The sequence below is a fragment of the Phalacrocorax carbo genome, chromosome 19 (genome assembly GCF_963921805.1).
Source record: "Phalacrocorax carbo chromosome 19, bPhaCar2.1, whole genome shotgun sequence".
Classification (NCBI taxonomy): domain Eukaryota; kingdom Metazoa; phylum Chordata; class Aves; order Suliformes; family Phalacrocoracidae; genus Phalacrocorax; species Phalacrocorax carbo.
Window position 1 is genome coordinate 8,523,472 of NC_087531.1, and position 12,180 is coordinate 8,535,651.

The window sequence follows — 12,180 nt, forward strand, 5'->3', positions numbered from 1 at the left end:
CCAGGCACTTAGTCCCTAGCGCAGTGGGCATTTCTCTGGTGTCTTTGGCCATTCTCTTCACCTCATTCATCTGTTCTCGTAGTGGCACTGAAACGTGTGCCATGTGGACGCAACTGTCACCTCCCGATAGCTTCAGCTTCCCGCATACGCCTTTCTCCCTCGGCAGGAGGAAGTCTAACACAGCTCAGATTTGAGCAGTCGTCTTGCTGGTTTCTTGCAGTCGATGCTTTAAGAGGCCTAGGCTATCATGTGCAGAGTTTGTTAGTGCCTCTAGCTGCAGGCTTGGGTCTAGGAGAGAGTGTTTCGGACTGGAGGGATCCCGATTCCAAAGATTGCGCGCGGTGGCGGTGCAGCTGGTGCAGGGGACAGGAGTGTTGGGGCGAGGACGATGCTCGGGGCGGGCGAGCGTGCGAGATGAGACGGTGAGCGGCAGCATCCCCGGGAGCTGCGCCGTGCCATGCTGATGGCACCGGGACTGCGCCCGTGCAGGCCCCAACGGGACTCCTAACGCCCCAGCGGCATCACTGGGACTGCCCGAAGGAAGGGGCTTATCCCCTACGACGGCCGGTGCCGGGGGCTGCTCTGACGGGACCTCAGCCCGCACCTTCTGCAAGACCCACCCGCAAAGCTGAGGCGGCTCCCCAAAGTCGCCGTTGGCTGCACTGGGCCCACGTTGCAGCAATAAAGAGGGATGAAGCTTCGGGGCACTTTCTGGCCAATGCCATGTCTTGTCATTATTCTTACTAGTTCCCCCTCTCCCAACCCCGCCTCCTTCCTGGTGTTGCAGCTGCCCACGGCGGAGCCCGAGAAGGGGAGGAGGGTCCCTGCCTGGCCTGCAGCTCCCTCCCTCGCCATTCTTGGTGTCGTTTGGGGACCTTTTGGTGCGGCAGTGAGGCAAAGGTGTGCTTCGGGGCTGCGCACAGTGGGCCCCGAGGAAGGGCGCGATTGTCTTGCGGGCCTTTGAGGGCCTTTGCAGCGAGCCCTGTCCCTGCTGGAGGGGACGCCGGTCGTGCTCAAGACGAAGGCCTTGCAGGCCCTGTTGGGGGGGGGTGTGCCCTCCCCGGCCCCCGAGCTCTGCCCTTGTCGCAGAGGCTCTGGGTGTCCGCCAGGAGCCGAGGGGGAGCCCTCGCCCTCCCCCTCTTCTTTATCTAGTGAGGCTCAGGGAAGCTGTAGCCCTCCATGTGGTACGGAACCCTTGTCCCAGGGGCTCTGTGCTGCTTTCCGTGTGGGGCCGTGTCTGTGAGTCCTGCAGGGCCCCGACTGTCGTGGCTCCCCCACCAAAGGGCCGCCCCCCCTGGGGAAGGGGACAGGGGAGTCCCCCACCACCATTGCCTGCTCTGCTGGCGGTGACTCGTCCCTGGGGGAGGCTCGGTGCCCTTTGGGGCTTGCTGGCTGTGATGTGGGGCTCAGCGGGGCTTTTGCACCCCTTGGGTGCCATTTCCCCATGGCCCCTGTGCTCCCTCCCCCTCCCACGCAGGCACAGAGCCGTTCTGGAGAAACAACTTTTAATGGAAAAAAACACAAGGCAACAGGTAAAATCAAAGCTACCCTACCCCACCCACCCTCCAACAGCCTCCCCGCCCTCCGCCCCTAAACACCACCCCCACTCCCCCGCCCTCCACCTCAGCCCCACGCTGCATCTAATCCCCGCCATGCCACCCCCTCTAATCCCGCCCTGCCACCCGCGTGCTGCCTGCCAGAGCCCTGCGCTTGCTGGCGGCCTTTGGCAAGGGGCTCTTCCCCCGCTTCTTGCCCCGTGCCCCTGCCATGGCAGGCTGGGGCCCTGGCAGCTCCCTCCCCGCATCCCCCCACGGCTCCTGCAGCTCCAGCCCGATGCTCTGGACAAACTCTTCCAGGCTCAGGGTGGCGTCGGCGGTCTCGGGGACGCTGTAGTCAGGGCTGAGCAGCTCCTCGGGCAGAGCGAGTGAGGCGAGGTCGCAGGGGGGGATGCCTGCGCTGGTGGCACCAGGGTCCCCAGGCGTGGGGCCGCTGCTGGGACCCTCCGGGCTGATCCCCGACTCGTCCATGGAGCAGCCAAAGAACCTGAGGGCCTCGTGGAGAGGCACCTCATCGGGCAGCGCAAGGTCAGCGGCCGGGTCTCCCAGCGGCTGGTTGTGGGGAGCAGCAGAGGGGCTGGTGTGGACGTGGGTGCCCAGGGGGATGTTGGTGCCCGGGTGTGCCCCCGCGGGGGTGCCGCTGACAGCGATGTTGGTGTGTGCTGGCTGCCCCTCGGCGTGCTCATAGGCGGGGATGGCCGTCGGCGAGATCGGGGAGGCTGTGGCCACCGCTCCAGCCTCTGCGCAGGTGCCACCGGGGTCCCCAGGCATGGGGCCGCTGCTGGGCCCTCCCTGGCTGAGCCCCTCCGCATCCAGGGAGCAACCAAGGAGCCTTAGGGCCTCTTCAAGAAGCTCCTTGTCAGAGACTCCAAGGCCAGCAGCTGGGTCCCCAAGACCTTGGTTGTGGGTGGCAGTCGAGGGGCTGGTGGGGACGTTGGTGCCTGGTGGCATGTTGCATGCCGAGGGTGCAGCCGTGCCTTCAGCGTGCTGGAGGCCAGAGCTGGACGGCGGCTGCACCGGGGAGGCTGGGGCCACCGCTCTCCTCTGCTCTTGGTAGGGGGCGTGGTGTTGGGGTTGGCCGTGGGGGGTGCGTGGGGCTGCCCAGGCCAGGCAGGTCGCGCAGCCCCCGGGGCCCCAGAGGCCAGCACCCGGCAGAGAAGCGGCACCGTGGGCGAGCGTGGCGGTGGCCCGTGGAAGCAGGCTGGTGGTTGTGCGCTGCATGTGGAACGCCCGCGGGTCGAAGAAGCAGCCCCGTGGAGGCCTCTGCAGCCCTGTGGGGGTGAGTGGGAGCCGTGTTGGTCCACGGGGACCCTGCAGGGGCACCTGCTGAGCCAGCCCCCATTGCCTGTAGCCCCCGTCTCTGCACCAGGTACGTTAGGAGCTTGTGGCCGGGGCGCTCCCCGCCTCCGGGGTGATCTGCTGTGCCGGCAAGGTGGGCTTGGAAACTGGGGAGGAGGTTCAGTTTGAGAGGGTGAAATGGGAGGGATGTCCCCAAGCCTTTGGGGAATTCTCTGGAAATTGGATGTGGTGGGCTCCCGTCAGCCAGGGGAGGGCAGCGATGCTCACTCAGGCTTGCTGAAGGCCTGTGCCATATCTGCCGGGGGGCTGGGGATGGTGGTGGGGGGGCTGAAGGTGCCCGTGGGTCGGGGATGCTGAAGGTGTTGGGGTGGCCGAGCAGAGAGGGGTGCCGTACCTGCTGGTGGTGCCTGTGGGGCGTGGGTTGCCACCGCCGGTGGGGGTGCCCAGGCTGCGGGGAAGGGCTGCTCCTGCGCGGGCAGTGGGCACAGGTTGGCTGAGCCTGAAAGAGAGACAGGAGCGATGGCCGGTGGTGAGCTCCGCTCTTGCCCCCAGGAGTGGTCCCCGGGCTGCAGGGCTGGGCTCGTTGCCTACCTGGTGGGGAGAAGGTTTCGGGGAGTACAAAAGTGTGGAGGAGCCGGGGTGCCGGGGCGGCACGGGAGCCGCGCGGTGGGAGCCCCAGTGGTGGCCGCGCCATGGTTCGTTGTGGTTGTTGGCCTCTAAGGAGACTCTGGGGTCTCCCGGGACAGAACGTGTCGGCTGTCCGTGTTCCGCCATGCCCCTAGAGCCTCCCCAGCTCCTCCTGGGGAGGGAAAGGGTTAAGGGGGGCTGGGGTGCCCCCGATGTGTTGCGGGTTCATCAGCTGTCAGCGGCGGTGGGTACAAGTGGCTGTTTCTGGAAGCCTTTGGTCCCTTTGCGGAGCTGGGCTCTCCTTGGGATTCGCGGTCCCCGGTGGAACGAGTCCCACGCCTGGAGTGCTGGGATGGCGGGTAGGGGCTCTTCAGGAGGGGTGGGCAGGGCAGGCGAGGTGGCGGTGCCAACGTGGATGGTGGAAAGGGAGGGGTTTGATGGTGCAGCCCTTGCAGTCAGCGGTGCTGTGGTCGGGAGGCTGCGGGGGAGGACCAGGACCAGGCGGGTGGCAGCCAAGGCAGCTGTTGGAGTGGCTGTGTGCTGCCGATGGCCCAGCCGGCATGCCGGCAGCGGGGAGTTAGCCTATAGGTGATTAGGAGGAATCTGTGGCCTGGGAGCCAGGCTTCCACTTGCCAGGCATCAGCCGGGAATGCCATCCTGCTGTGAGGAGCAGGCCTGGAAAAATCCTGGACTTTGCTGGGGAGAAGTCGTTTTCACACATCCTCAGGGATCCCCCCGGGAAAGAGGCCCTCCTCGACTTGCTGGTTGTGAATGGAGGAGGGCTGCTGGGAGAAGGGATGGTCTTGGCCGCAGTGATGGTGAAGCAGTTGAGTTGCAAACGGTCCGTGTAATGAGAAAGAAGGAGAGCAGAGTTGCTCCCCTGGCTTTTGAGAGAGCAAACGTCAAGCTCACCTCGCAACCACAGTCATGATCCAACTGGTTTCTTTGGAGCGGTGGTACAGTCACCTCTTGCTCCCAAGAGTTTAAAGGGGGCAAAGCGTCGGTGAGTTTAATACCCAGCGTGGATCATCATTCTTCAAGTGTCTTTCAGCTGTTGTCGTTCGCAATCAGTCAACAGTCGACCTACCACGAACTATCAACCCTGCAGCAATCTTCAACATTCGAACGGTGACTAACAGTAGCAACGAGCAAACATACGAACATCATCCTGGGGTTGTGTTGGGACATCCATCTCCCATAGGGATAGGGTTTGAAGGGGGAATGTCAAGTGCGTGGGTGCAGACTGGGGGCGTGGCCATTTCACACATGGCATTTAGGGCAGCGTTAGCCTCAGGGACAGCTTTTAAGGGAGCGACTCCTTCACAGCGGACACGGATTTCCGTAGCGTGCTCTTAATACAGCTGATAATAATACAAACTACCACAATTACGATGATGACCGTTAGCAAAGACTGAGGGAGGCTACTTAGCCTCCCCAACAGGGAAATCCCAAACGCACTGAAAACTTTCCCCAGGCACTTAGTCCCTAGCGCAGTGGGCATTTCTCTGGTGTCTTTGGCCATTCTCTTCACCTCGTTCATCTGTTCTCGTAGTGGCACTGAAACGTGTGCCATGTGGACGCAACTGTCACCTCCCGATAGCTTCAGCTTCCCGCATACGCCTTTCTCCCTCGGCAGGAGGAAGTCTAACACAGCTCAGATTTGAGCAGCCGTCTTGCTGGTTTCTTGCAGTCGATGCTTTAAGAGGCCTAGGCTATCATGTGCAGAGTTTGTTAGTGCCTCTAGCTGCAGGCTTGGGTCTAGGAGAGAGTGTTTCGGACTGGAGGGATCCCGATTCCAAAGATTGCGCGCGGTGGCGGTGCAGCTGGTGCAGGGGACAGGAGTGTTGGGGCGAGGACGATGCTCGGGGCGGGCGAGCGTGCGAGATGAGACGGTGAGCGGCAGCATCCCCGGGAGCTGCGCCGTGCCATGCTGATGGCACCGGGACTGCGCCCGTGCAGGCCCCAACGGGACTCCTAACGCCCCAGCGGCATCACTGGGACTGCCCGAAGGAAGGGGCTTATCCCCTACGACTGCCGGTGCCGGGGGCTGCTCTGACGGGACCTCAGCCCGCACCTTCTGCAAGACCCACCCGCAAAGCTGAGGCGGCTCCCCAGAGTCGCCGTTGGCTGCACTGGGCCCACGTTGCAGCAATAAAGAGGGACGAAGCTTCGGGGCACTTTCTGGCCAATGCCATGTCTTGTCATTATTCTTACTGGTTCCCCCTCTCCCAACCCCGCCTCCTTCCTGGTGTTGCAGCTGCCCACGGCGGAGCCCGAGAAGGGGAGGAGGGTCCCTGCCTGGCCTGCAGCTCCCTCCCTCGCCATTCTTGGTGTCGTTTGGGGACCTTTTGGTGCGGCAGTGAGGCAAAGGTGTGCTTCGGGGCTGCGCACAGTGGGCCCCGAGGAAGGGCGCGATTGTCTTGCGGGCCTTTGAGGGCCTTTGCAGCGAGCCCTGTCCCTGCTGGAGGGGACGCCGGTCGTGCTCAAGACGAAGGCCTTGCAGGCCCTGTTGGGGGGGGGGGGTGTGCCCTCCCCGGCCCCCGAGCTCTGCCCTTGTCGTAGAGGCTCTGGGTGTCCGCCAGGAGCCGAGGGGGAGCCCTCGCCCTCCCCCTCTTCTTTATCTAGTGAGGCTCAGGGAAGCTGTAGCCCTCCATGTGGTACGGAACCCTTGTCCCAGGGGCTCTGTGCTGCTTTCCGTGTGGGGCCGTGTCTGTGAGTCCTGCAGGGCCCCGACTGTCGTGGCTCCCCCACCAAAGGGCCGCCCCCCCTGGGGAAGGGGACAGGGGAGTCCCCCACCACCATTGCCTGCTCTGCTGGCGGTGACTCGTCCCTGGGGGAGGCTCGGTGCCCTTTGGGGCTTGCTGGCTGTGATGTGGGGCTCAGCGGGGCTTTTGCACCCCTTGGGTGCCATTTCCCCATGGCCCCTGTGCTCCCTCCCCCTCCCACGCAGGCACAGAGCCGTTCTGGAGAAACAACTTTTAATGGAAAAAAACACAAGGCAACAGGTAAAATCAAAGCTACCCTACCCCACCCACCCTCCAACAGCCTCCCCGCCCTCCGCCCCTAAACACCACCCCCACTCCCCCGCCCTCCACCTCAGCCCCACGCTGCATCTAATCCCCGCCATGCCACCCCCTCTAATCCCGCCCTGCCACCCACGTGCTGCCTGCCAGAGCCCTGCGCTTGCTGGCGGCCTTTGGCAAGGGGCTCTTCCCCCGCTTCTTGCCCCGTGCCCCTGCCATGGCAGGCTGGGGCCCTGGCAGCTCCCTCCCCGCATCCCCCCACGGCTCCTGCAGCTCCAGCCCGATGCTCTGGACAAACTCTTCCAGGCTCAGGGTGGCGTCGGCGGTCTCGGGGACGCTGTAGTCAGGGCTGAGCAGCTCCTCGGGCAGAGCGAGTGAGGCGAGGTCGCAGGGGGGGATGCCTGCGCTGGTGGCACCAGGGTCCCCAGGCGTGGGGCCGCTGCTGGGCCCTCCCTGGCTGATCCCCGACTCGTCCACGGAGCAGCCAAAGAACCTGAGGGCCTCGTGGAGAGGCACCTCATCGGGCAGCGCAAGGTCAGCGGCCGGGTCTCCCAGAGGCTGGTTGTGGGGAGCAGCAGAGGGGCTGGTGTGGACGTGGGTGCCCAGGGGGATGTTGGTGCCCGGGTGTGCCCCCGCGGGGGTGCCGCTGACAGCGATGTTGGTGTGTGCTGGCTGCCCCTCGGCGTGCTCATAGGCGGGGATGGCCGTCGGCGAGATCGGGGAGGCTGTGGCCACCGCTCCAGCCTCTGCGCAGGTGCCACCGGGGTCCCCAGGCATGGGGCCGCTGCTGGGCCCTCCCTGGCTGAGCCCCTCCGCATCCAGGGAGCAACCAAGGAGCCTTAGGGCCTCTTCAAGAAGCTCCTTGTCAGAGACGCCAAGGCCAGCAGCTGGGTCCCCAAGACCTTGGTTGTGGGTGGCAGTCGAGGGGCTGGTGGGGACGTTGGTGCCTGGTGGCATGTTGCATGCCGAGGGTGCAGCCGTGCCTTCAGCGTGCTGGAGGCCAGAGCTGGACGGCGGCTGCACCGGGGAGGCTGGGGCCACCGCTCTCCTCTGCTCTTGGTAGGGGGCGTGGTGTTGGGGTTGGCCGTGGGGGGTGCGTGGGGCTGCCCAGGCCAGGCAGGTCGCGCAGCCCCCGGGGCCCCAGAGGCCAGCACCCGGCAGAGAAGCGGCACCGTGGGCGAGCGTGGCGGTGGCCCGTGGAAGCAGGCTGGTGGTTGTGCGCTGCATGTGGAACGCCCGCGGGTCGAAGAAGCAGCCCCGTGGAGGCCTCTGCAGCCCTGTGGGGGTGAGTGGGAGCCGTGTTGGTCCACGGGGACCCTGCAGGGGCACCTGCTGAGCCAGCCCCCATTGCCTGTAGCCCCCGTCTCTGCACCAGGTACGTTAGGAGCTTGTGGCCGGGGCGCTCCCCGCCTCCGGGGTGATCTGCTGTGCCGGCAAGGTGGGCTTGGAAACTGGGGAGGAGGTTCAGTTTGAGAGGGTGAAATGGGAGGGATGTCCCCAAGCCTTTGGGGAATTCTCTGGAAATTGGATGTGGTGGGCTCCCGTCAGCCAGGGGAGGGCAGCGATGCTCACTCAGGCTTGCTGAAGGCCTGTGCCATATCTGCCGGGGGGCTGGGGATGGTGGTGGGGGGGCTGAAGGTGCCCGTGGGTCGGGGATGCTGAAGGTGTTGGGGTGGCCGAGCAGAGAGGGGTGCCGTACCTGCTGGTGGTGCCTGTGGGGCGTGGGTTGCCACCGCCGGTGGGGGTGCCCAGGCTGCGGGGAAGGGCTGCTCCTGCGCGGGCAGTGGGCACAGGTTGGCTGAGCCTGAAAGAGAGACAGGAGCGATGGCCGGTGGTGAGCTCCGCTCTTGCCCCCAGGAGTGGTCCCCGGGCTGCAGGGCTGGGCTCGTTGCCTACCTGGTGGGGAGAAGGTTTCGGGGAGTACAAAAGTGTGGAGGAGCCGGGGTGCCGGGGCGGCACGGGAGCCGCGCGGTGGGAGCCCCAGTGGTGGCCGCGCCATGGTTCGTTGTGGTTGTTGGCCTCTAAGGAGACTCTGGGGTCTCCCGGGACAGAACGTGTCGGCTGTCCGTGTTCCGCCATGCCCCTAGAGCCTCCCCAGCTCCTCCTGGGGAGGGAAAGGGTTAAGGGGGGCTGGGGTGCCCCCGATGTGTTGCGGGTTCATCAGCTGTCAGCGGCGGTGGGTACAAGTGGCTGTTTCTGGAAGCCTTTGGTCCCTTTGCGGAGCTGGGCTCTCCTTGGGATTCGCGGTCCCCGGTGGAACGAGTCCCACGCCTGGAGTGCTGGGATGGCGGGTAGGGGCTCTTCAGGAGGGGTGGGCAGGGCAGGCGAGGTGGCGGTGCCGACGTGGATGGTGGAAAGGGAGGGGTTTGATGGTGCAGCCCTTGCAGTCAGCGGTGCTGTGGTCGGGAGGCTGCGGGGGAGGACCAGGACCAGGCGGGTGGCAGCCAAGGCAGCTGTTGGAGTGGCTGTGTGCTGCCGATGGCCCAGCCGGCATGCCGGCAGCGGGGAGTTAGCCTATAGGTGATTAGGAGGAATCTGTGGCCTGGGAGCCAGGCTTCCACTTGCCAGGCATCAGCCGGGAATGCCATCCTGCTGTGAGGAGCAGGCCTGGAAAAATCCTGGACTTTGCTGGGGAGAAGTCGTTTTCACACAGCCTCAGGGATCCCCCCGGGAAAGAGGCCCTCCTCGACTTGCTGGTTGTGAATGGAGGAGGGCTGCTGGGAGAAGGGATGGTCTTGGCCGCAGTGATGGTGAAGCAGTTGAGTTGCAAACGGTCCGTGTAATGAGAAAGAAGGAGAGCAGAGTTGCTCCCCTGGCTTTTGAGAGAGCAAACGTCAAGCTCACCTCGCAACCACAGTCATGATCCAACTGGTTTCTTTGGAGCGGTGGTACAGTCACCTCTTGCTCCCAAGAGTTTAAAGGGGGCAAAGCGTCGGTGAGTTTAATACCCAGCGTGGATCATCATTCTTCAAGTGTCTTTCAGCTGTTGTCGTTCGCAATCAGTCAACAGTCGACCTACCACGAACTATCAACCCTGCAGCAATCTTCAACATTCGAACGGTGACTAACAGTAGCAACGAGCAAACATACGAACATCATCCTGGGGTTGTGTTGGGACATCCATCTCCCATAGGGATAGGGTTTGAAGGGGGAATGTCAAGTGCGTGGGTGCAGACTGGGGGCGTGGCCATTTCACACATGGCATTTAGGGCAGCGTTAGCCTCAGGGACAGCTTTTAAGGGAGCGACCCCTTCACAGCGGACACGGATTTCCGTAGCGTGCTCTTAATACAGCTGATAATAATACAAACTACCACAATTACGATGATGACCGTTAGCAAAGACTGAGGGAGGCTACTTAGCCTCCCCAACAGGGAAATCCCAAACGCACTGAAAACTTTCCCCAGGCACTTAGTCCCTAGCGCAGTGGGCATTTCTCTGGTGTCTTTGGCCATTCTCTTCACCTCGTTCATCTGTTCTCGTAGTGGCACTGAAACGTGTGCCATGTGGACGCAACTGTCACCTCCCGATAGCTTCAGCTTCCCGCATACGCCTTTCTCCCTCGGCAGGAGGAAGTCTAACACAGCTCAGATTTGAGCAGTCGTCTTGCTGGTTTCTTGCAGTCGATGCTTTAAGAGGCCTAGGCTATCATGTGCAGAGTTTGTTAGTGCCTCTAGCTGCAGGCTTGGGTCTAGGAGAGAGTGTTTCGGACTGGAGGGATCCCGATTCCAAAGATTGCGCGCGGTGGCGGTGCAGCTGGTGCAGGGGACAGGAGTGTTGGGGCGAGGACGATGCTCGGGGCGGGCGAGCGTGCGAGATGAGACGGTGAGCGGCAGCATCCCCAGGAGCTGCGCCGTGCCATGCTGATGGCACCGGGACTGCGCCCGTGCAGGCCCCAACGGGACTCCTAACGCCCCAGCGGCATCACTGGGACTGCCCGAAGGAAGGGGCTTATCCCCTACGACTGCCGGTGCCGGGGGCTGCTCTGACGGGACCTCAGCCCGCACCTTCTGCAAGACCCACCCGCAAAGCTGAGGCGGCTCCCCAGAGTCGCCGTTGGCTGCACTGGGCCCACGTTGCAGCAATAAAGAGGGACGAAGCTTCGGGGCACTTTCTGGCCAATGCCATGTCTTGTCATTATTCTTACTAGTTCCCCCTCTCCCAACCCCGCCTCCTTCCTGGTGTTGCAGCTGCCCACGGCGGAGCCCGAGAAGGGGAGGAGGGTCCCTGCCTGGCCTGCAGCTCCCTCCCTCGCCATTCTTGGTGTCGTTTGGGGACCTTTTGGTGCGGCAGTGAGGCAAAGGTGTGCTTCGGGGCTGCGCACAGTGGGCCCCGAGGAAGGGCGCGATTGTCTTGCGGGCCTTTGAGGGCCTTTGCAGCGAGCCCTGTCCCTGCTGGAGGGGACGCCGGTCGTGCTCAAGACGAAGGCCTTGCAGGCCCTGTTGGGGGGGGGTGTGCCCTCCCCGGCCCCCGAGCTCTGCCCTTGTCGCAGAGGCTCTGGGTGTCCGCAAGGAGCCGAGGGGGAGCCCTCGCCCTCCCCCTCTTCTTTATCTAGTGAGGCTCAGGGAAGCTGTAGCCCTCCATGTGGTACGGAACCCTTGTCCCAGGGGCTCTGTGCTGCTTTCCGTGTGGGGCCGTGTCTGTGAGTCCTGCAGGGCCCCGACTGTCGTGGCTCCCCCACCAAAGGGCCGCCCCCCCTGGGGAAGGGGACAGGGGAGTCCCCCACCACCATTGCCTGCTCTGCTGGCGGTGACTCGTCCCTGGGGGAGGCTCGGTGCCCTTTGGGGCTTGCTGGCTGTGATGTGGGGCTCAGCGGGGCTTTTGCACCCCTTGGGTGCCATTTCCCCATGGCCCCTGTGCTCCCTCCCCCTCCCACGCAGGCACAGAGCCGTTCTGGAGAAACAACTTTTAATGGAAAAAAACACAAGGCAACAGGTAAAATCAAAGCTACCCTACCCCACCCACCCTCCAACAGCCTCCCCGCCCTCCGCCCCTAAACACCACCCCCACTCCCCCGCCCTCCACCTCAGCCCCACGCTGCATCTAATCCCCGCCATGCCACCCCCTCTAATCCCGCCCTGCCACCCGCGTGCTGCCTGCCAGAGCCCTGCGCTTGCTGGCGGCCTTTGGCAAGGGGCTCTTCCCCCGCTTCTTGCCCCGTGCCCCTGCCATGGCAGGCTGGGGCCCTGGCAGCTCCCTCCCCGCATCCCCCCACGGCTCCTGCAGCTCCAGCCCGATGCTCTGGACAAACTCTTCCAGGCTCAGGGTGGCGTCGGCGGTCTCGGGGACGCTGTAGTCAGGGCTGAGCAGCTCCTCGGGCAGAGCGAGTGAGGCGAGGTCGCAGGGGGGGATGCCTGCGCTGGTGGCACCAGGGTCCCCAGGCGTGGGGCCGCTGCTGGGCCCTCCCTGGCTGATCCCCGACTCGTCCATGGAGCAGCCAAAGAACCTGAGGGCCTCGTGGAGAGGCACCTCATCGGGCAGCGCAAGGTCAGCGGCCGGGTCTCCCAGAGGCTGGTTGTGGGGAGCAGCAGAGGGGCTGGTGTGGACGTGGGTGCCCAGGGGGATGTTGGTGCCCGGGTGTGCCCCCGCGGGGGTGCCGCTGACAGCGATGTTGGTGTGTGCTGGCTGCCCCTCGGCGTGCTCATAGGCGGGGATGGCCGTCGGCGAGATCGGGGA

At 64.3% G+C, this 12,180-nt stretch overlaps 2 protein-coding genes across 2 annotated transcripts; both read right to left on the minus strand.

The window, feature by feature from the left end:
• Positions 1-1,664: 1,664 nt before the first annotated feature.
• On the minus strand, positions 1,665-3,549 carry LOC135316496 (proline-rich protein 22-like). The gene is made up of 3 exons (XM_064469955.1): positions 3,447-3,549; positions 3,250-3,354; positions 1,665-2,827 (listed from the first exon to the last, which is right to left on the minus strand). Exons 1-3 carry the CDS (start codon positions 3,547-3,549, stop codon positions 1,665-1,667), a joined length of 1,371 nt encoding a protein of 456 aa, XP_064326025.1.
• Positions 3,550-6,619: 3,070 nt separating this feature from the next.
• Positions 6,620-8,504, minus strand: LOC135316497 (proline-rich protein 22-like). Its single transcript, XM_064469956.1, has 3 exons — positions 8,402-8,504; positions 8,205-8,309; positions 6,620-7,782 (listed from the first exon to the last, which is right to left on the minus strand). Exons 1-3 carry the CDS (start codon positions 8,502-8,504, stop codon positions 6,620-6,622), a joined length of 1,371 nt encoding a protein of 456 aa, XP_064326026.1.
• Positions 8,505-12,180: the final 3,676 nt, after the last annotated feature.